The following is a 19,908-nucleotide window of genomic DNA, read 5'->3' as shown; positions in this document are numbered from 1 at the left end:
TGTTCTGTCTGGTTGCCAGTCCACCAGCCAGGGCTTCGGGTGTGTGTCTGTGTGTGTGTGTGCGCGCGTGTACGCCCTGCGGAAGGCAACAGCAGACCTGGCTCCAAGCGTCAATTCAGGCTTGCGGCCGGAACTGGGAGCCGCCAGCGGGAAGCACCGAGGCCGCGTTCCCCCCCCACCCCTCACAGAGCAGCCTTGCCTGCGATTGGCCGGGGGGGTCCAAGACGCGCCCAGACCGTGTAGTGGGGTTGATAATAATTGCTTACACTTATATAGCGCTTTTCTGGACACTCCACTCAAAGCGCTTTACAGGTAATGGGGATCCCCTCCACCCCCAGCAGTGTGTACCCCCACCTGGATGATGCGACAGCAGCCATAGTGCACCAGAACGCTCCCCACACCCCAGCTCTCAGTGGGGAGGAGAGCAGAGTGATGGAGCCAGTTCAGAGAGGGGGGTTATTAGGAGGCCATGATGGGTGAAGGCCAGGGGGGAAATTTGGCCAGGACACTGGGGTGACACCCCTACTCTTCTCGAGAGACACCCTGGGATTTTTAATGACCACAGAGAGTCAGGACCTCGGTTTTAAGCCTCATCCGAAGGACGGCGCCTGTTTACAGTGTAGTGTCCCCGTCACTATACTGGGGCATCAGGACCCACACAGACTGCAGGGTGAGCACCCCCTGCTGGCCCCACTAACACCTCTTCCAGCAGCAGCCTCAGCTCTCCCAGGAGTCTCCCCTCCAGGTACTGGCCAGGCTCACACTGCTGGGCTCCAGTGGGGCTGCCAGTGGGGAGTTGCAGGGTGATATGGCTGCTGGTTGATGCCTCAGCTGTTGCTGTTGAAGAGGCTCTGCTGGTGGGCTGGTGCTTCTCTTTTTTTTTTTCTTTTTAATTACCAACAACGTCTCTGTCTTCCCCCCCCAGGGCTGACCAAGGCTGAGCTGGCGAAGAAGAAGAAACGGGAGGATCGGAGGAAGGAGCTGGAGGCCAAACGGGCAGAGAGGAAGGGGGCGAAGGGTCCCCTGAAACTGGGTGCCCGCAAGCTGGACTGAGAGGAGGGGGTGGCCTGCCTGCAATCACCCTACCCCCCTCAATTACCCCACCTCCCCCCCCCCTCACGTGCCCTCGGAGGGAGGAGAAGAGTGATGAAGTTTCTCCCATCTTTCGTTCCTGTTGCGATGCCCTCGCGGGCCGGTGAGCCCTGGGGAGGGGGGGCAGACGTTTTGCGGGTGGGGGTGTTCACCCGTGTGTGGGGGGTGGGAGTTTTCTGTGTTGGTAGTCCGAGAAGGGGGGGGGGGGGCTGTTTGACGATGACAGAAGCTGAAGGCCCAGGGAGAGGCGCGGGCGAACTCTGTGACCAACACAAATTAATTCACGGTACCGATTTCCTCCTGAGCCGGCCGTGCCCGACTCCAGTGCCCGAGGCCAGCAGAGGGGGTGCGTTTGTGTTCCACCTGTGCTATTAGTTCCCTACTGGAGTTGATCCTTAGTTTAATCGGACCAGTTCAACTCTTTTTTTTCAAAGGCCTCCGAGAGAAAGCCGAGTCAAGTTGGTCATGTCTGAGAAGTCATTTGATTCGTTTGTTTGTTTTTAATACGGCCCTTAAGCCAGTTGGAAGTGTTTTGCAGTGCTTGAGGCGTAACCCGATGGCTTTGTGCCTCTTTCGGGGGCTGAGATCAACCATTTCAGTGAGGTAATTGAGTAGGTCAGCGAATGAAGCAGCACGCGCCCTGATTAAAACCAGCTGGGAGTTGTGTTGAGGGTGGGCTGGGGAAACGTCTCTATCGAAGTCTGCTTTAGCAGGCTGCAGGACCTCAGACCAGCCCAAGCCCCCAGTAATCTGCCCAGTTAGCACGGGTTTTGGCTTTTCCGTTTGGCTGTATTGTTCCCTCCCCAGGAAAAAAACAAACTGGAAAGTCGGGATAAAAAAAAGAGAGAGAGGCAGAGCACAGAGGGGACAGTAGGTGTGTCCTGGCTTCGGGCCCGGAGGCCGACCCAGGAACTTGCCGAGCTCTCGGGACAGATGGAGGGGTAGCAGGTGCCGCTGCCGAACGTTGTGCAGAATGTGTTTTCGTGAACTCCTGCCCCCTGCGGTGCGACCCTGTGACCCCCAGCCTCGGCTGGAGGGAAGGCGCCGTGGGGGGTCTCGCCGGGGGCGAGGAAGTGCTGGCTCGGCCTCCCCTGGGTTGAGCGATCCTGGCTCGCCCTGGGGTTGGGTGGCCCTGTCCCAGCGGGCCGTCCAGCTTTCCCACCTGGTATGGAGCCAGCCCAGGGGCAGGTCTCGAACCCTGGCCCTGGAGACCCCCCCGCCCCGGGTCCAGAAGGGTGGACAGGTAGTTTCCCAGTCCTGGTCCTGCTGTTCCCACTCCCCACCCTCGCTGGTCTTCAATCCCTCCCTCCTTCACGAGAGCACTGACGCCCGACCCGCTCGGAGAAGTTTATTTCCAGTCACACGTCTGGGATTCTATTTCACTGACCAAACACAACAGCTGGAGCTCCAGCACCTGTACGAGCTGGTGGGGGGGACACAGTTCCTGTCCATCTTGTTATGAGGGGGGATGTTATTGGGGGGGGGGGTAGGACTTGGGGGACACCCAGATTTTGGCAGAAGATGACTTGAAGGACCACGTATCGCTCCTGTTGCTTTTGGCTGGCCCCGGCTCTGGGCCAGGGCACCGCCAGTGCGCGCTACGATCCCCCCCCCCAAAAAAAAGACGTTCCTATAGCTGCTGTTTCCACATGTGACAAAAAAACAAATACTTGCCTTGTTTTAAAAAGAAGAATCACATGATGTATATGTGTACATATGTAATACAATCAGGTGATCTCGAAGCACGTCCTGTTCGGTTTTATTTGTATTTGTATTAAATGAACTGCACAGCCCGTGTGATGTTTGAACCCGTGGGAGGGACAGGACAGCCGTTTTTCACGACTTGCCAAAGGGTACAGGGCTTTTTCTGAGCCTGACTGGAGCAGGCCAGCAGGAGTCTGTATATTTCAGGTCTGAAAAAAAAAAAGAGCAATTGTGCATCGTTTCCATTGAATGTTAATTTTATTTTCAAATCTTTGCAACACATCCCGTCAAGATAGCTGCTTTCCAAGGGGGGAAAACACAAAACGCAGCCATCAGAAACGAAACATATTAAAAACAAGACTTACCCTATATCGAACCTGTTTGAACATGGCTATTTTTATATAACTGTAAGATGTACTTTCACCATACGAGCACCACTGTTCACTTCTGCTCAAGGAGGAGATCCGTGTCTGGATCCTGGCTGCCTTCTCCTGGGCCTTGTAGCACCCCAGACCCTGCCTCTCACTCCCACTCGGGAAGGCTGGAGATGCCCTGTAGCCACAGCACCTCATCCTGCAAAAATCGGGACACCGGGCAATCAGCTCGGACGCCACAGGACACAAGTACTCCGCCTGCAGGCTTCCTGTCTTCTTCCACTCAGGGCTGCTGAGCCCGGGCCACGACACTCGTTCTAGTCGTGAAGCTGTACCTGACACACGTTGCAGAGCACGGGCAAACTGAAGACGGACAGCAGGAGGCCTCTTCTGAGCTCGGGGCAGCTTTCCACAGGTGTAGGAATACTGATTTCTTAACGGCAGTTTAAAAAAATTACAACGTGCCATAAAATGTGCACAATCGCAAGAAACGTAAAAAGGGAATACAAATACAATTTTAAATCCCTTAGAACAGAACCAGAAAGTTATGTTGAATAACTGTTATTCAAATTCCCAATTCATGGTAGCAGGGGAGCCGGAGTCTATCCCAGCAAGCTACAGGCAAAAGGCAGGGTACACCCTGGACAGGACGCTAGTCCATCACAGGACACACACGCACACACTCACACCAGGGCCAGTTTTCCCAGGAGCCCATTAACCCACCAGCCTGTCTTTGGACTGTGTGGGAGGAAACCCCACAACAATGTGGAGAGAACGTGCAAACTCCACACAGACAGCACCCCAGGTCTGGCCTGGAACCCAGGGCCCCCAGCACTGCGCCCCCATGCCAGCCGAATCACAGAAATATAAATGAGAATACACATTCAAGTGAGATCGGAGAGACTTGCAACAATGAGGCTTCGGGCTGGAAAAGGACTGGATTCCCAGGTGCCGCGGTACTGGTTTGGGGGGGTTGTTGGTTCACCAGTGTACCCCAGACTTGCTGGGGGCCGGCTGTGGGCTGCAGTGAGGTCAGATAGAGGGGCCCACTCTCCCCCTCGCAGCTTGACTCTGGCTGCGTTGCCCCAGCAGGGGTGGCCACCCCCCGACACGGCTCGGGACACCCATGTGAAGGGGAAAGGGGGGTTCCCCTGTTCCCCGAGAGCTGATCCACCTGCTTCCCAGCTACCCCCTCCCACCCCTCACCTCCTGGAGCGCCGGGGCGACGGGGCAGGGCCTCCTTTTGGAAGGGCTGGGCCGGCTCTGGTCCGGGGCTGTGCAGGGGGGGCTGGCCCTCCTCCTGGCCCCCGGGCGTCTGGGCTTCCGGGCCTCTGTCCCCCAGTGCCGTCCCGCGCCGTCCAGCTCGCCGGGAGGCACCTCTGCGCACGAGAAGAGGGAGGCGGTTTGGAAGAGCATCTCGGAGCACCCCCCACCCCCCCACCCAGCCGTGTACTGCGGATCGGGCGGGGGTGTGAAAGGTTACTTCTGCGGGTCGATTGAGGACGAGATGGAAGTTAGCTCCACCGAAATACCCCAAATGAACGTGGACCATCGGGTTTGACGGTTCACCCGGACAACAGCAGCTCCCAACAGCACGGAATCCCCCTGTGGTCCCTGTACTGGGGCACTGGGTTTGGAATTTAATTTCAAAACACAGCAAGCGAGCCGGACTGGCTGAACAGCTTTGTTTGTGTCCGGTCTCATGTTCTTGCGACATGCAGCTCGCTGAGCAGATCTCTCACAGCAGCAAACGCTGGAGCCTTCTGGGGCTTCGCATGACCTTGGTGTTTTGACTTCCTGTGTTTGCTAGGTTTCCTCCCACAGTCCAAAGACAGGCTGGTGGGTTCATGGGCTTCTGGGAAAACTGGCCCTGGCGTGAGTGTGCGTCCGTCTGTGCTCATCTCCCGGCCCTGGGATTTAATCTGGTTACTCAACCTTCCTCTGGACTCCGGCTCCGCAGAACCGCGTCCATGTCCTCTTCTTCAGCCTCATCCTCGTCCCCTCTCTCCTCCCGGTGGCCCCGGATCGGAGCCGCGGCGTCGGCGGCGACATCTGGGGGCAGCTGGTGGGAGACAACAGCACAGCTGGGGGGCAGAAGAGGGCTTAACGGGCCAGACGGCTCGCTGTAACTGCCTCTTGATTTTCCCCCGGTTCACGCAAGGCCGCGAGCCCGTGATAGCGCCGCCGTCCTGCATGTGTGGGGCTATGTGGTATAAACACAGGAAGAGAAGCTCGAAACAGGCTGAATCTGCTCCAGAGGTCTGCGCGGGCTTGAAACTGAAGCCCGAACCCGGCCCCCCTCCGAGACCTTGAGACCCCACTTGACCGAGCCCGGATGGTGCGTGCCAAATTTGAAACCCGAACCCGAAAGCTGTCCCCTCTGTTTTTCCTCTCAGGGCGAGGAGACGCACGTGCGCGCGTGGAGACAGGACTCTCACGTCCGCGGTTTTACAAGAGCTTTGCGCGGCTGCCGCGTGCTCGCGTTGGGAGACAGACGATGGCCGTGCGCCGAGGAAAACCGGCATTTTACAAATCAGTGATGCTTTTTCAAAGCGGGGAACTGATCACCCTATGAGGCCTGCTAAAAAAAAAAAAACGGGCGTTATAAGCGACTCGTTTGGCATTTTGAGCAGTTCCCCCTTTGTGAGTTTTCATTTTATTTAATTTGTTGCGAACAGTTAGCCAGGCAGGCTCTGTCACACACTCTCACACACACACACACACACACACAAAATGAGTTACGAATTCCTTCAAAAAGAAACAGATTTAAAAACATAAAATAATAAGGATTCATTTTCACTTACTGGAAAACAAACCCGAACCCGGCCCCGAGCTCGCAGCTGTATGGGACAAACCGGCCCGAAGCCCGATGCGGACCTCGATCCTGCTCCCCCGGCTAGCCGCCGTGACAACCGAAACCATGGTGACTCACCCTCCTGTGGTCACTCCTGTGGCTGGGCAGGAAGCGGGCCTCGGTCACCCTCACCAGGGACTGCCGGACAGAGGCCACCAGCTCCTGTGTGTCCCGGACCTGCGGCCCAAGGACATAAATATATGTAAATATATGGGAATAAAGCACCAGTGATGAATTGTGGGATGGAGGGCATGAACAGGACTCGAGCAGCCACGCGGGGAGGGGGTACGGGTTCGATTCCAACCTCGGGGGCATGGCTGCACCCCGTCTGTGGCCGCCCACAGAGCAGAATCGGGGAGTCTCTTTAGGTGGCCCTGTAGATCTCTGGGTGGGGCGCATTTCACGTCTTGCGTGAGGGTCGGAGTGAACTGCTATTCAGGACCTTACTGACAGCCGCGGCCGTTCGCTCTGGAGAACACCGCAGGTCCCCCTGGACACCCTGGCTACCTTCATGCTGCGGAAGCAGGACGTCCTGAAGTCCAGGCAGGCGCTGCTGGACACCACGCTGGCGACCGAGCTCAGGATGACCGGCAGGGCCGAGCGCAGCCTCGCCTGGGCCTGGAAGAGGGGAGTGAGACCACATCGACCCCCGCTCACACCCCTTCACCCTGCACCCTGGGGGGGGGGGGGTGTGTGTCTGGGGTTCGACAGCTCTGAAACTGAGCTTTATTACAACGGGTCTAATGAGTGCACTTATGGCTTACCCATCTGTCCATCTGTATTCCAGTAGCTTTATCCAATTCAGAGTCTATCCCAGCAAGCAACGGACACAAGGCAGGACACACACGGGACACACACGGGACACACACGGGACACACACGGGACACACGCACCAGGGCCAGTTTTCCCAGAAGTCAGTTAACCCAGCAGCCTGTCTTTGGCCCGGGGGAGGAAACCCACACAAACCCAGGGAGAACATGCAAACTCCACGCAGACAGCACCCCAGGCCCGGTACTGAACCTCCGAGGCACCAATTCTAACCACTATTGCCACCAGGCCACTTACACATAGCTAAAGATATAATCAATATAAATCACTAGCTAGGCCCCCAATTTACCAAAACACCATTTACTACAAAGCACCTGAATGCTGGAACGCAGCACCTGCAGTGATTCTGCAGAGACCTGAGATTACGCTTACATTTTATTCAATGCATTTCTTCTCCCTTAAGAAATGGAACCTGAGACTGTGACAGACATGCGATGACTAAAGAGGAACTGTCTGGAAAAACTGCACCCGAAAAACAAGTTGTGTTTTGTTTTTTTTTTAAACTGACTACGTCAATTCCTTCAATCGACAGAGTTTAATCTAGGGAACCATTTCAATCTGCAGAGTTGAGACACTGCAAATGAGCAGGGTGTTCTGTTTGATACCGAAACCCCATCGGATTCGACAGCGTGGCTGGGCGGCTGGTGTCACCCTCCCACCTCCCTTTGTGTAAAGGAAGGGAGGTGTTCAGCCCGTTCCTCTTCCTGTGGACGTGCGAGGCCCTACCAGCGTGCAGTGGACATGGCACCTGCCTTCTGTGCCTTGAGCCAATCCTGCAGGGCAGAGTCCAGCAGGAGGTGGATGGCCGACATCACCGCCTCCTCGTTGTACCGGAGGAGGGGGTCCAAATTCTGCTGCACCGTCTCCGCAGAGGCTGGGCAAGGTGGGTGGGGTGGGGGGTGGGGGAGAGAGAGAACGGGCGAGACGTGTGTGACTTATCGTCCTTTATTAAAGCGACTTGCTGTAAAGCACTGCGTCCTCCGTCACGCCCACAGGCCGGGGTGGCAGGACAGGGCGCGCAGTTCACAAGGCGGTGAAATATCTGCAGCAGGAATCCCGGCCCACTCTCTCATCAGGACCGCCTCCACCCCAGGTTTTGACGTTTGGGGTGGGACTGAGAAGCTGGTCCTGCTCTGACCGGTCAGGGCGAGGGAAGAGGATGAAGATGGGATACAAGCCTGCCCCCAAGAGGCTGTGTTCGTCTAAATTCAGATGTGGGCGTACTGGATTAACGGCTACAAACCTCCCTGGATTCGTGAGGGAGACAAATGTTGATTTACGCTGCGAAACCTGATCTTGGACGCCGATATAACGGGCGACCGTTTAGCTCTACTCGAAAGGAGCTCCGCACTGAACCCCGGCCAGCGGCCCGGTCACTCACCCACGAAGTCGCCCAGCTCGGACTGGAAGGGGTCAGCGTGCTCGACGAAGAGGAAGAGGAGGAGGGTCTGTCGCGCAGCCGGGCTCCCGCAACTGGCGACGGTGAAGACGGCATCGGGCAACGGCGAACCTGTGGGGGGGGTAACACGGGGGTCACACCTTCAGCAGACCTGCTGCGGGCCGACCTCTGCGCCCCGCCGAGACACACCGACGACCCCCCCCCTCTCTCAAGCTCCGCGAACCCGTCCCTGGACTTCCAGGCCACAGGGGAGTTTGGTTGATCGAGGGTCCCCGAGCTTCACAGCTGCTGCTCCAGCGCCGCCCGGGAGAGACTGAGAAGTGCAGACATGCAGCTCTTGACGCGCCCACCCTTACAGCCAGCAGCCATATCACCCTGCAACTCACAACTGGAAACCCACTGAAGCTAAGAAGGTGTGAGCCTGGTCAGTACCTGGAGGGGAGACTCCTGGGAGAGCTGAGGCTGCTGCTGGAAGAGGTGTGAGTGGGGCCAGCAGGGGGCGCTCACCCTGCGGTCTGTGTGGGTCCTGATGCCCCAGTATAGTGACGGGGGACACTAGACTGTAAACAGTCCTTCGGATGAGACGTAAATCCGAGGTCCTGACTCTCTGTGGTCATTAAAAATCCCGGGGCGTTTCTCGAGAAGAGTAGGGGTGTTACCCCAGTGTCCTGGCCCAATTTCCCATTGGTCCTTACCAATCATGGCCTCCTAATAACCCCCCTCTCTGAACTGGCTCCATCACTCTGCTCTCCTCCCCACTGAGAGCTGGGGTGTGGGGAGCGGACTGGCGCACTATGGCTGCCGTCGCATCATCCAGGTGGGGCTGCACACTGCTGGGGGGTGGAGGGGATCCCCATGACCTGTAAAGCGCTTTGAGTGGAGTGTCCAGAAAAGCGCTATATAAGTGTAAGCAATTATTATTATTATTATTATTATTATTATTACTACAGCCGTAGGGGTCGAGTCCAGCAGCGACTGGAGGGTCGGCTCTTGCCCGGCAGCGAGAAAACCCAAACCACGCTGCCGCTGGCAAGAGCTGGCAGGAGGAAACTCGGGACGAGTCGGGGGGCCAGGAAGGAGTGAAATAAAAAAAAAGAGCCCGCTCGAGGCGGTGGTCACCGAGGGGCGGTACCTGCTGGCAGCTGCCCGTCCTCGCACTGCACCCCCTCCAGGCCGTACGTCTCCCAGCGCACGGCCCGCGCCAGGCCTCGGAAGAAATCCAGGGGGCGTTCCCGCCCGCTGGCCAGCAGGGGCAGGCCGTGGGGGCCGTGAGCGAACAGGTGCGCGCGGTCAAGGAATGCGTCGGGGCCGCTGGCGATGTCTGCGACGACCTCTTCTCCCGCCCCTGGGGGGCTGGCTTCGCATTTTTCCTTCGCACGTGCCTGCCTGGCCCGCGTTGCTGGCCAGAGAGCTGACAGTCACGTGATTGAAAACAGATATGGGGGGGGTTGCGTGTGGCTCATCCAGGGCCTCCCTGCTCCTGGGGCACCCCACCGCAGCACGTTCCCCTGCTGGTAACCACTAAGTCATCCATTTCTATTTCAACAATCGATGAACCAGTGGTGCGTTTAGAGATTTATTTAGAGATCATCCTTGCCATCTTCTAACCAGCTTTGTCCAGTTCAGGGTCACAGGGGAGCTGGAGCCTATCCCAGCAAGCAATGGGCGCAAGGCAGGGTACACCCTGGGTGGGGACGCCAGTCCGTCGCCGTCCACACACGCAGACACAGACACACTCACTCACACCAGGGCCAGTTTCCCGGATTCCGATGAATCCACCAGCCTGTTTTTGGGCTGTGGGAGGAACCGGAGCACCTGGAGGAAACCGGGGAGGGGGGGAACATGCAAACTCCACACAGACAGCACCCCAGGTCTGGAATTGAACCCAGGCCGACAGAGCGGACGCTCCTGAAAGGATATGTGGACAGCCGCAATCCTGGCAGGCCTGTTAGGGTACTGCTGGAGGCACGGACACAGGGCCGCCACGGGGTGCAGGGCCACCTCCCCGCACTGCCCCAGCTCGGCCACCTCCGGGGGCAGGAGGAGAGAGACTGCCCTGCCCGCCACGGGGTGGATCTGACCACACGGCGCCCCCCAGGGGCCGGGCACGGGCAGGGGACACCTAGGGCACAGGACACAGGAGAAAGGTAAACACGTCGGAGGGGCAGCTTGCTTTGCCATCACACCGTTTCAAACCAGTTTCACACCAGTGCTGAGAAGCAAGGAGTCACAGAGCAGAGAGAAGAGGGAGAAACCGGGATGATGATGATGATGATAATAATAATTGCTTACACTTATATAGCGCTTTTCTGGACCCTCCACTCCAAGAGCTTTAGGGTCCTGGGGGTCCCCTCCACCCCCAGCAGTGTGTACCCCCACCTGGATGAGGCGCCAGTCCGCTCCCCCCACCCCAGCTCTCAGTGGGGAGCAGAGCAGAGTGATGGAGCCAGTTCAGAGAGGGGGGTTATTAGGAGGCCATGATGGGTAAAGGCCAGGGGGGAATTTGGCCAGGACACCGGGGTAACACCCCTACTCTTCTCGAGAAACGCCCTGGGATTTTTAATGACCACAGAGAGTCAGGACCTCGGTTTGACGTCTCATCTGAAGGACGGCGCCTTTTTACAGTCTAGTGTCCCCTGTCACTATACTGGGGCATCAGGACCCACACGGACTGCAGGGTGAGCGCCCCCTGCTGGTCCCACTAACACCTCTTCCAGCAGCTCTCCTGCTGAGCTCCAGTGGGGCTGCCAGTGGTGAGCTGCAGGGTGATATAGCTGCTGGCAAGATTTGTCCTGGACTGTTTCCTCCCAAAGTTGGAAAAAAGATACATGAATTCCCTCACATCTTATGCAGGCGATAACGCTGAACATTCTCTTTATTAGAGGTACGGTTAATTATAAAATACCTGACAGTGTAGCTAAAAGTATCAGAATGAAGTATCATACCATCATCATAAGAATCATAATGAAGCAATAAATAATTTAATCAACTATGCAACAATGGACACTCCCGGCTCACTGGAAGGAACGGGACAGCAGTTATTTCTTATGATGAGGTCCCGCGGTATTCCCACTTACTGCAGGTAGGGGGCGCTCTCTGCAAGCAGACTTCTGCCCTGCAGGAGAGCTCTTCTCTTCTGCTTGCCCCTGTGAGAAAAAGGCAGGGGGCTCAGCGCGAATGTGCTGGGGTGGCACAGCACAGTCAAACTGCAGCGAAAGCACAGCAGTACAGGAAGCCCATGACCGCTTCTTCAAGAAAACTTTAGGTGCCTTTGATTAAAATAAAAAAGTGAAAAGAATTTCCAAGGATATTGGATTTACCAGTACAAAAGTTTGGGAACAGAGGGAACAGAATTAATTGCATCTGGCACCCTTGATCTCTCCGTAAGATCGACACACGCGCACCGCGGTGTGTGAGACTCATCAGGGGTGTGTATTTCGGTCTGAAAAGCTCAGTGCTTCAGGGGCATGTATCCCCCCCCCAGGGGAACAGACTGTCAGGGGGTGATGGTCAGCTCACCCATAGACCTGCGAAATCTCTGTCCCATCCACCTTCCACTCGTAATGAATTTTCACCTACGGGAAGACACACTTGAAGTCAGCGAAGCCTGCTTCCAACACACACAGCTCGTGAAACTTGCACACACGGACACACGGACACGCCAGGGCCAGTTTTCCCAGAAGCCAACGTACCCACCAGCCTGTCTCTGGACTGTGGGAGGAGACCCACACAAACAGGGGGAGAACATCATAAGGGGCCCTGGGTTTGAATCTGGACTGTCTGTGTGGAGTCTGTATGTTCTCCCTGTGTCTGTGTGGGTTTCCCCTGGGACCTCTGGTTCCCTCCAACAGTCTGGTGGGACTGGCGTCCTGTCCAGGGCGTACCCTGCCTCACTCCCGTTGCATTCTGGGATAGCTCCCTCCCCCCCCCCCACCCTGACCCTGAATTGGATGAAGCAGTTAGAAAACAGATGGAGGGGTATTCCCAATACACTGTACTGATGAATCCCCATTTTGCCTAATTCCAAAAGGACAGCACAAGGAATACTCATCCTCGCCCAGGTGCGTGAGAGTTGGGAGATGGGGGAGGGGGGAGGGGGGGGGTCGTACCTGTGGCAGCACCAGGCTGAGGCGCAGCAGGAGCCTCTCCAGTCCCAGGCAGGCCCCCCACACGGCCTGACCTCTGTCGCTCACCTGAGGGGGGACAGCACAGACCAGTCAGCAGACCTGTCAGACAACCAGGCAGACGGAACACACACACACACACACACTGTCCCCCCCGCCTTTAAAACTCTAAAACTGTAGTGCTAATGCTTAGGAGATCTTAGGGGGCTCAAGAATTCAACTGTTTTCCTCTTACGATGCCAAATTGTGCTGGACTGGCAAAAACTATGGGCCATTTCAAGCCAGAAATGTGAAAAAAAGATGTAAATATTGGCATGAAAAGCGTGGCGTTTCAGGTCATTTCTATCTCCCAGTGGCTTTAAGTTTTAAAGCGATATATAAATGACTACATCTGCAGACAAATGGGGTTAAAAAGAGCAGTTCTGCAGAACTGTTTTGACAAAATAAAATCAAATATCCAGCATACTTCTAATTTTTGGGGGTGAGTTGTTAAGATGTTCCTGGACGTTAATCCTGGATGGGGACCTGCTTGGGGAGCCCGGCTTGTTTTCCAGCAGGCCGGGCTGCTGGGACCTGTCAGGAGGAACAGGAGCCCGTGGGCTCGTGGACCCCCCCCCCGGTGAGTGGGGGTCCGGGTTGGCCTAGGGGCGCCAGGGCGGCACACAGCAGGACGGGGCTCCAGGCCACAGCCCTCCCTCCGTGTGTGTTTCTGCTGCCCGTAAGGCCAAGGAAACCCAGATTCCTTCAACGCTTCCCCCCTCCCCGCGCTTCCGGCCTGTCACGGCAGGGAACAAATCGTTTCGCTCCACGACTCCAGGGGGAAAGGGGTCCCCCCCTTCACCAACCCGCCCCCAAGCTGACCTGGAACGCCAGGTGGAGCCGCGGCGATCGGGAGTCGTCGGGGAGGCCGCCGAGCTCCTCCGGGTCGGCCGGGGAAGTCCGCGCGAGGGGCGCCAGCCTCTTCGCCGCCTCTGCGGGTCAGAAACGACAACCGGGCGGGGCCCCCTTGAAAACGACGGCGGGAGGAACACGCGCGCGCGCCCGGGGGGCCCCCGAGCGGGGATACCCAGCCCCTCTGGCCAGCGGGGGCCAGCCGAGAGACTGAGCTCTTTTAAAAACTGCCCGCTGGGGCTCTTCGGCCGAGGGGCCAGGGCCGAGCTGATTCACGGGGAAGGGGATTAAAAAAAAAAACGCCCCCTTACCTTTCTCTACCTCTTCCATGGGGACCCCCACACACCACGAGCCTGCAGCCACCACTGCAGTTGATGAGAGAAAACAACGTTTCGGTCTGCGCTCTCTCTCTTACACACACACACACACGAGGAAGCTGCACAGACAGCATAACTGTGCCTTTCCTTCATCCTCCTCACTTTTCTACATGGGATCAAGACCTACGGTGCCTGTCCACCCCTGCTGCAGTCACACTGACCCCCTCCAGGACCAGGACCGGACACCCCTGCTGCAGACACACTGACCCCTCCTGGACCAGGACTGGACACCCCTGCTGCAGACACACTGACCCCCTCCAGGACCAGGACCGGACACCCCTGCTGCAGACACACTGACCCCCTCCAGGACCAGGCCTGTCCACCCCTGCTGCAGACACACTGACCCCTCCAGGACCAGGCCTGTCCACCTCTGCTGCAGTCACACTGACCCCCTCCTGGACCAGGACTGGACAGCCCTGCTGCAGACACACTGACCCCTCCTGGACCAGGACTGGACACCCCTGCTGCAGACACACAGACCCCTTCCTAGACCAGGACTGGACACCCCTGCTGCAGTCACACTGACCCCCTCCAGGACCAGGACTGGACACCCCTGCTGCAGACACACTGACACCTCCTGGACCAGGACTGGACACCCCTGCTGCAGACACACAGACCCCCTCCTAGACCAGGACTGGACACCCCTGTTCTGAAAGCCCAAACCTCTCGGTTGCTCTTGATCGGGACTCGTCCGTAGTCACATGGCCCCTTACTTGACACTCTGCAGCCGAGGCGGTCAGGGGAGCCCGGCGCACTCCCCCCCGACACCAGGACAAACAGCGCCCCGTCTCGGGCCCCGGGCCGGCATCGCTGGATCTGCACCAGCAGCAGACTGACGGCCTGCGGGCAGAGAGAGAGACCGCCTCACCACCCCGTTTCCCTCTACCGCGCGAGCCCCTGAACTGAGGGTAGGCGCAGGCCTGAAAAACGAAGTGGCGATCGTTGACGGGCACAGGGCAGTGGGGCAGGGGTCAGCACTGCTGCCTCGCAGCGCTGGCGCCCTGGGTTCAATTCTGGACCCGGGGTGCTGTCTGGGTGGAGTTTGCATGTTCCCCCCCGCCCCTGTTCATGTAGTTTCCTCCAGGGGGCCCTGCTGTGAGCCTGTGTGGATCTGTGCCCATGTGGACCGGTGTCCGTGGAGGGACGCTCCCCTGCCACCCTCAAGTGGAAGAAGCAGTCAGAAAACGGGTGGATAGATCATTCACGGAAAATCGCTCCAAAAGAGCTCCGCCTTACCACCGTTTCAAGCGCTCTCGTTAAGTTCGGCAGCCTGTCTGTTGTGACCTTTGCATTTTCACACGGAAGCTCTGTAAGACGTATAAGCCGGTCCGGGGCGGAGCGGTGGCTCTGTGGCTGAGGATCTGTGCCTGTGGCTGGGAGGTTGCCGGTTCAAATCCCGCGGCCGGCAGAGGAATCCTACTCTGTTGGGCCCCTGAGCCAGGCCCTTAACCCTAACTGCTCCAGGGGCGCCGTACAATGGCTGACCCTGCGCTCTGACCCCAGCTTCTCTCCCTGTCTGTGTCTCCATGGAGAAAAGCTGGGGTATGCAAAAAGACGAATTCCTAATGCAAGAAATTGTATAGGGCTAATAAAGAAACATTATTATTATGGATATGGGTGGCAGCTCGGCCAATAATGATCTCCGAGTAGAATTAAATCAAATGCAGAATAAATTCACATGAGAAGAAAATGACTGAGAAGAGGCCGGCTGACCGCTGGCAGCTCCACCGTGACATAAACCGGCTCCATCGCAACAGAAACGGGTTCTGGCGCGAGGTGATCCGACGCTGTCGGGACAGAAACTGGCTCCGTGGTGGCAGGACCAGTGCCTGTGTTTGAAAGCCCCCCCCCCGTTCGTCCGCGCTGTGGCGGAGCGGTCCTGTCGGCGTGGTGCTGCCCCTTCCCGACAGCCCCTCTGGTGCGGTTTCCCCTGCAGAGGTGACGATCCAGACGGGAGACACGACCGGAGGAGGAGGAGATCCAGGACTCGCTCGTCAACCAAAAACACGACGACATCATCTGCTGCTGCACTACAGGACCTCTGAGGTGGGCAAACCTGGGTACAGCACTGGGCGCTCATATAGCGCCTGTCGCTTCTGCTCACAGAACAACATACGTGGCTCAGTCAGTCTTCCTTCCTCCCTCCCTCTCGCAGACCCCTCCGTCTCCTCCTCCTCCTCCTCCCAGCGATCTCAGCCCGGAGCATTGGACACCAAGTGCTCAGGACAACGATCATCAGGGATCAAAATCCCAGGGCGTTTCTTGAAAAGAGTAGGTGTGTTACCCCGGTGTCCTGGCCAAATTTCCCCCCTGGCCTTTACCCATCATGGCCTCCTGATAACCCCCCTCTCTGAACTGGCTCCATCACTCTGCTCTCCTCCCCACTGAGAGCTGGGGTGTGGGGAGCGGACTGGCGCCTCACCCAGGTGGGGGTGCACACTGGTGGAGGTGGAGGGGATCCCCATGACCTGTAAAGCGCTCTGAGTGGAGGGTCCAGAAAAGCGATATATAAGTGTAAGCAATTATTATTATCATCATCATCATCATCATTCCGGTTTCTCCCTCTTCTCTCCTCTGCCAAGCGTTACAAGAGCAGAAACCCTCCAGATTCCTGGACAGCTCCAGAGCCATGATTGAATTCTACCTGACTGATTTCTCTTCTCGCGCTGCTTGTGTTAACTTACGTTGTACGATATTTTTACTTGCTGCTGTTGTGTGTTTGTGTGTGTGGGGCGATCCCTTTAATCCCTTTAACCGCCCCTGTGCGCTCGACGGATACAGACTGAACTGGATTCGGGGGAGTCATCTACAGAACCAGCCCCTCTCTTGTCATTTTCTTTCATTTCTCTACAATACAGACAAATGACACCTCTCTATACGAACCCCTAAGTGTTAAGTGGTCAGCACTCGCTCGGCCTTCTTCATTGTATATAGAAAATAAACAGAGAAATCTACACTTCGCGCAACTTGACGTTGAAGCCCACGGCGATGCCGCGTCTGTATTTTTTTTTTTGTACACATACATGAAATAAACTTCAGAAAACCGACTCCAGCCCGGTTCCTCGGTCTGTGAAATTGATTTTAATTAAAACCGTCCCCCCGACTTCTCAAGCAAACCTGAGGCCACGTATCCCGCTTCATGTCAAATAATGACGCCGAAATCTATTACAGGTCATTGTTTTCCCCCACTTTTGGGGGGGAACAGACTCATTCTTACCTGATATATCGCTCCCTGCATGACGTGGACGCTTTCCCAACAACAGCAGCTATAATTAACAACAAATTATAATAATAAACTTTTAAAAGAAAACTCTCGGTTCGGAAGGGCCTGGTTGCTATATGGCCTCGAGGTGACCCCCGACGGTTACCTAGCAACCTTAGCCCGGAGGCCCGGGCCTCCGTTTCGACCGACACAATCATTTATTTTAATTCTTGTTTTATTGTTTACTTCTCAGATGTGTTTTGGCCACACGTAGCCGCAAATTTATTTCATTTGGAGAGAGGGGAAAAAAACAAAACAATCGAGCACGTAGAACAGAAACTATACACTCTTTAAGCGAAGATAAAAGAAAAGCGACTGCCCCCTGCTGGCTGGGAGGCTGACGGCACCAGCTTTGAGGGCTCAAGGCCGGATCGTTGCAGGGGGGGTACATAGATCGATCCGGTTCTCTCAGTTCAGTTTCTTCGGGGCTTGTCGGCGTTGCAGTACCGCTCTCCCAGGTGCAGTGCAGGAGTTTCCTCTTCTGCCAAGGCGATACGCCTTGACGAGCCCAGCGCCAGCGAGACAGGAAAGAGAAGGGTTCAGGGTTTCGGTGGGGGTCGAAGCACCGTGCCTGAGATCAGACTACAAAATCGAGGGCTAGGGACGACTGTCGGAACCAGCACCTTTTCCTCTTGCCTTTCGACCGCATGCAGCTCGAGTAATCTACACCTATCCGTAAAGTACAGACCCCCATAAAAACGGGAGCAACTGGGAATGCGCTTAAATTGAATAAAACCACATCAACATAGCTTTTATTTGGGGCTTTTGCTCTCTTGTCTTTTAAACCATAACTTTTTTTTTATTTTTGTTTTAATATAGATACACACGTCAACAAACATCGTCGGTCCTGGAATGAGATGCGCCACACTGCACAGCACTGCCATCTGGTGGCAACAGGGTGTCATTACAGTGAGATACCTGAACATGAACAGCAGGGAATGATTCTGCAGTTCGTGGAGGTGACAGCAGGAGTAATAACCATCTTAATAATAATAATAATAATAATAATAATAGTAAGAGTAGTACTAATCTGCATTGAGTTATCACAAAAAAATGAAGGCCCGATCTGGGCAGGAGGCAGGGCGGGTGTGAGCTTTATCGAAGCCCAGCAGAACGGTAGCACTGAAGCAACAGCGCAGTGGGGCTCCCGCTTGTGCTGGACCGGGGTTCACAGTCAGAGCAGGAGCAAGCCCGGCCCGACCTCAGCCCAAGACGAAGGCATCCCTGCTTTCCCACGTCCCACCATTCCCTTCCTCTCTCCTCTGCGATACCAAGGACACGCCCCCCTCCGGCATCACCCTCTACTGGCGTTTCCCGGGCGAGAGTCTCGAGCTCAAACCAAGACAGCCCAAGCTGCCCAGCGTGGGGCACGGAGGGCCCCTCACAGCGGTGGGCGGGAGCAGCCAACGCCGGCAGGGAGGACGGGCGATGGCGCGGAGGACCTGGAGCTGGGAAAAGCACGCAGTTGGCGAACGGCGTCGAACACCCTGCGAGCGGCGCCCAGACTCTCGGACAGCGCCGAGACCTGGGGGGGCGAGGGAAGAAGGCTCGTGTTGGTTCTGGGCGGAGGCCCGAGAGGCTCCTGGTGCCACCGCCTGCCGTGACGTAGTGCCAGGAGAGGGCCACGCTGGAGACCCGCGCGGAGTGGTTCGACTCAACTCAGGGGGGGGCATTGGCGAAGCACTGCTCCTGCTGTAGCGGAGGGATCGGAGGACGGCCTGCCTGCTGCACAGGGCCGCCAGGGGAGAGGACGAGGCCAAAGCTATGGGCTGCTCCAATTCTTCTCCTGCCAAGTCTCTCCTGTGCCCCCCCGGCGCATGTCCTGTATGCCCTTCGGGGCAGCGGAACTGGCGCCAGAGGAATTCAAGCACCCAAGGAGGGGAGGGGAGGGGGATCGTAATCGGAGCTGGACCAGCCCACCCCCTCTCCCCTGCGGACCAACACTCCACCCCCCCCCCCCCCACTGGGCTTCACAGTATTGTGCGTCACAGTATGTCTTCCCCCCCCCCTCCCCCCAGCCCCAGTTTTAACACCTCCAAAACGGAGGACAGAGACCGCGCGACAGGAGAGCGCAGGGGAACAGGGCTCAGGCTGGAGCTGAACCCAAAAGGCAGAAGCTCGACGGGCTTTTCCTGCACCCTTGCGGGTTTTTTCATTCTAAATACAACGGCAGCGAGGTCGCGGCGATGCGGCCGGCCTTTTTTAAAACGGCGCTGCTGGATGAGCGCGGCGTCGCCGCCCGCTCTAAACGGGGGGGGGCGCTTGGGAAAGGAAGGCACCACACCACTGCAGGCGATTAATTTCAGGGCAGATTTCAAATCGGGGCCCAAGACCCCCCGAGACCTCGCTTCTACAAAGCAGGGTGCATGGCGGACAGCACACACGAGGGCTCAGCAGGCCACGTCATGAGATGGATCCATTACGGGGGCTTTAAATGCAGGGGGTTGGGAAAAAACAACCCAGAATCGGGTTTTATTCCTGACAAAAGCCCATCCAAGGATCCCTCATCGCGCCCCGGCCCCAAAACGCCCCCGAGGTCCGATCTCGGATCGCAGCTCCGCTAGCGGATGGGAAAAGGAGACAGAGGAGGGAAGAAGCCCGCGGAACCCGGACTGCAGGTGCTCTCGCAGCAGGGAAACTACGCTCACTACCCCCCCCCTCCCCTGTTCCTACACACGCCCAGACCACCTTTGACCTCCCTGACCCCTGACCCCACCATCACCGCCCCTCCAGACATTTCCCTTGTTTATTTAGTGTTTGACAGCGGGACACTGGCGTTGGGGAGGGGGGGGGGGTCTGGGGAAAAAAAAACTGCAAGGAAACACCCCCCTCCACCCCAAAAAAGGCTGAGAAAGTAGTTAATTAGCAAGTTTGGTAAATTAATTTAAATTAAAGCGGCACATAAAACAGTGTCAAACCAACCCCCAACCCCCCCAGAAAGAAATCTCACCTTTCAAAAATAAAAGAAGCATCTGACACAAGCCTACAGTCCTAAAAGAGAGC

The 19,908-nt window shown here is 56.8% G+C and overlaps 2 protein-coding genes across 6 annotated transcripts in view; one reads left to right on the top strand and one right to left on the bottom strand.

Annotated features, from left to right (window-relative positions):
- Positions 1-3,172, top strand: part of scyl1 (SCY1-like, kinase-like 1) — a 15,508-nt gene extending 12,336 nt beyond the window's left edge. The window contains exon 18 of the mRNA XM_069180222.1: positions 926-3,172. Within this exon, the coding sequence (XP_069036323.1) occupies positions 926-1,053 (128 nt within the window). The 3' untranslated portion in view covers positions 1,054-3,172. The remainder of the gene's footprint in view (positions 1-925) is intronic.
- On the bottom strand, positions 2,825-19,908 carry top6bl (TOP6B like initiator of meiotic double strand breaks). 5 transcript variants are annotated; one of them, XR_011182383.1, is made up of 14 exons: positions 16,861-19,908; positions 14,307-14,483; positions 13,578-13,631; positions 13,237-13,346; positions 12,361-12,444; positions 11,329-11,397; positions 8,234-8,362; positions 7,605-7,726; positions 6,532-6,642; positions 6,103-6,201; positions 5,106-5,232; positions 4,377-4,549; positions 3,162-3,369; positions 2,825-3,005 (listed from the first exon to the last, which is right to left on the bottom strand). XR_011182383.1 is itself a non-coding variant. In XM_069180225.1 (13 exons), exons 1-13 carry the CDS (start codon positions 17,061-17,063, stop codon positions 3,319-3,321), a joined length of 1,509 nt encoding a protein of 502 aa, XP_069036326.1. In that variant the 5' UTR covers positions 17,064-19,908; the 3' UTR covers positions 3,033-3,318. The 5 variants fall into 5 exon arrangements, 4 of the variants coding, with proteins under 4 accessions (XP_069036326.1, XP_069036325.1, XP_069036327.1 ...); XM_069180225.1 differs by lacking the exon at positions 2,825-3,005 and having other exon boundaries at positions 3,033-3,369; XM_069180224.1 differs by lacking the exons at positions 2,825-3,005; positions 3,162-3,369 and adding an exon at positions 3,378-3,603.

This window comes from Lepisosteus oculatus, chromosome 18 (genome assembly GCF_040954835.1).
Source record: "Lepisosteus oculatus isolate fLepOcu1 chromosome 18, fLepOcu1.hap2, whole genome shotgun sequence".
Taxonomy (NCBI): domain Eukaryota; kingdom Metazoa; phylum Chordata; class Actinopteri; order Semionotiformes; family Lepisosteidae; genus Lepisosteus; species Lepisosteus oculatus.
The sequence above is the reverse complement of the archived record's forward strand: the minus strand, read 5'-3'. Positions and strand labels throughout refer to the sequence as shown.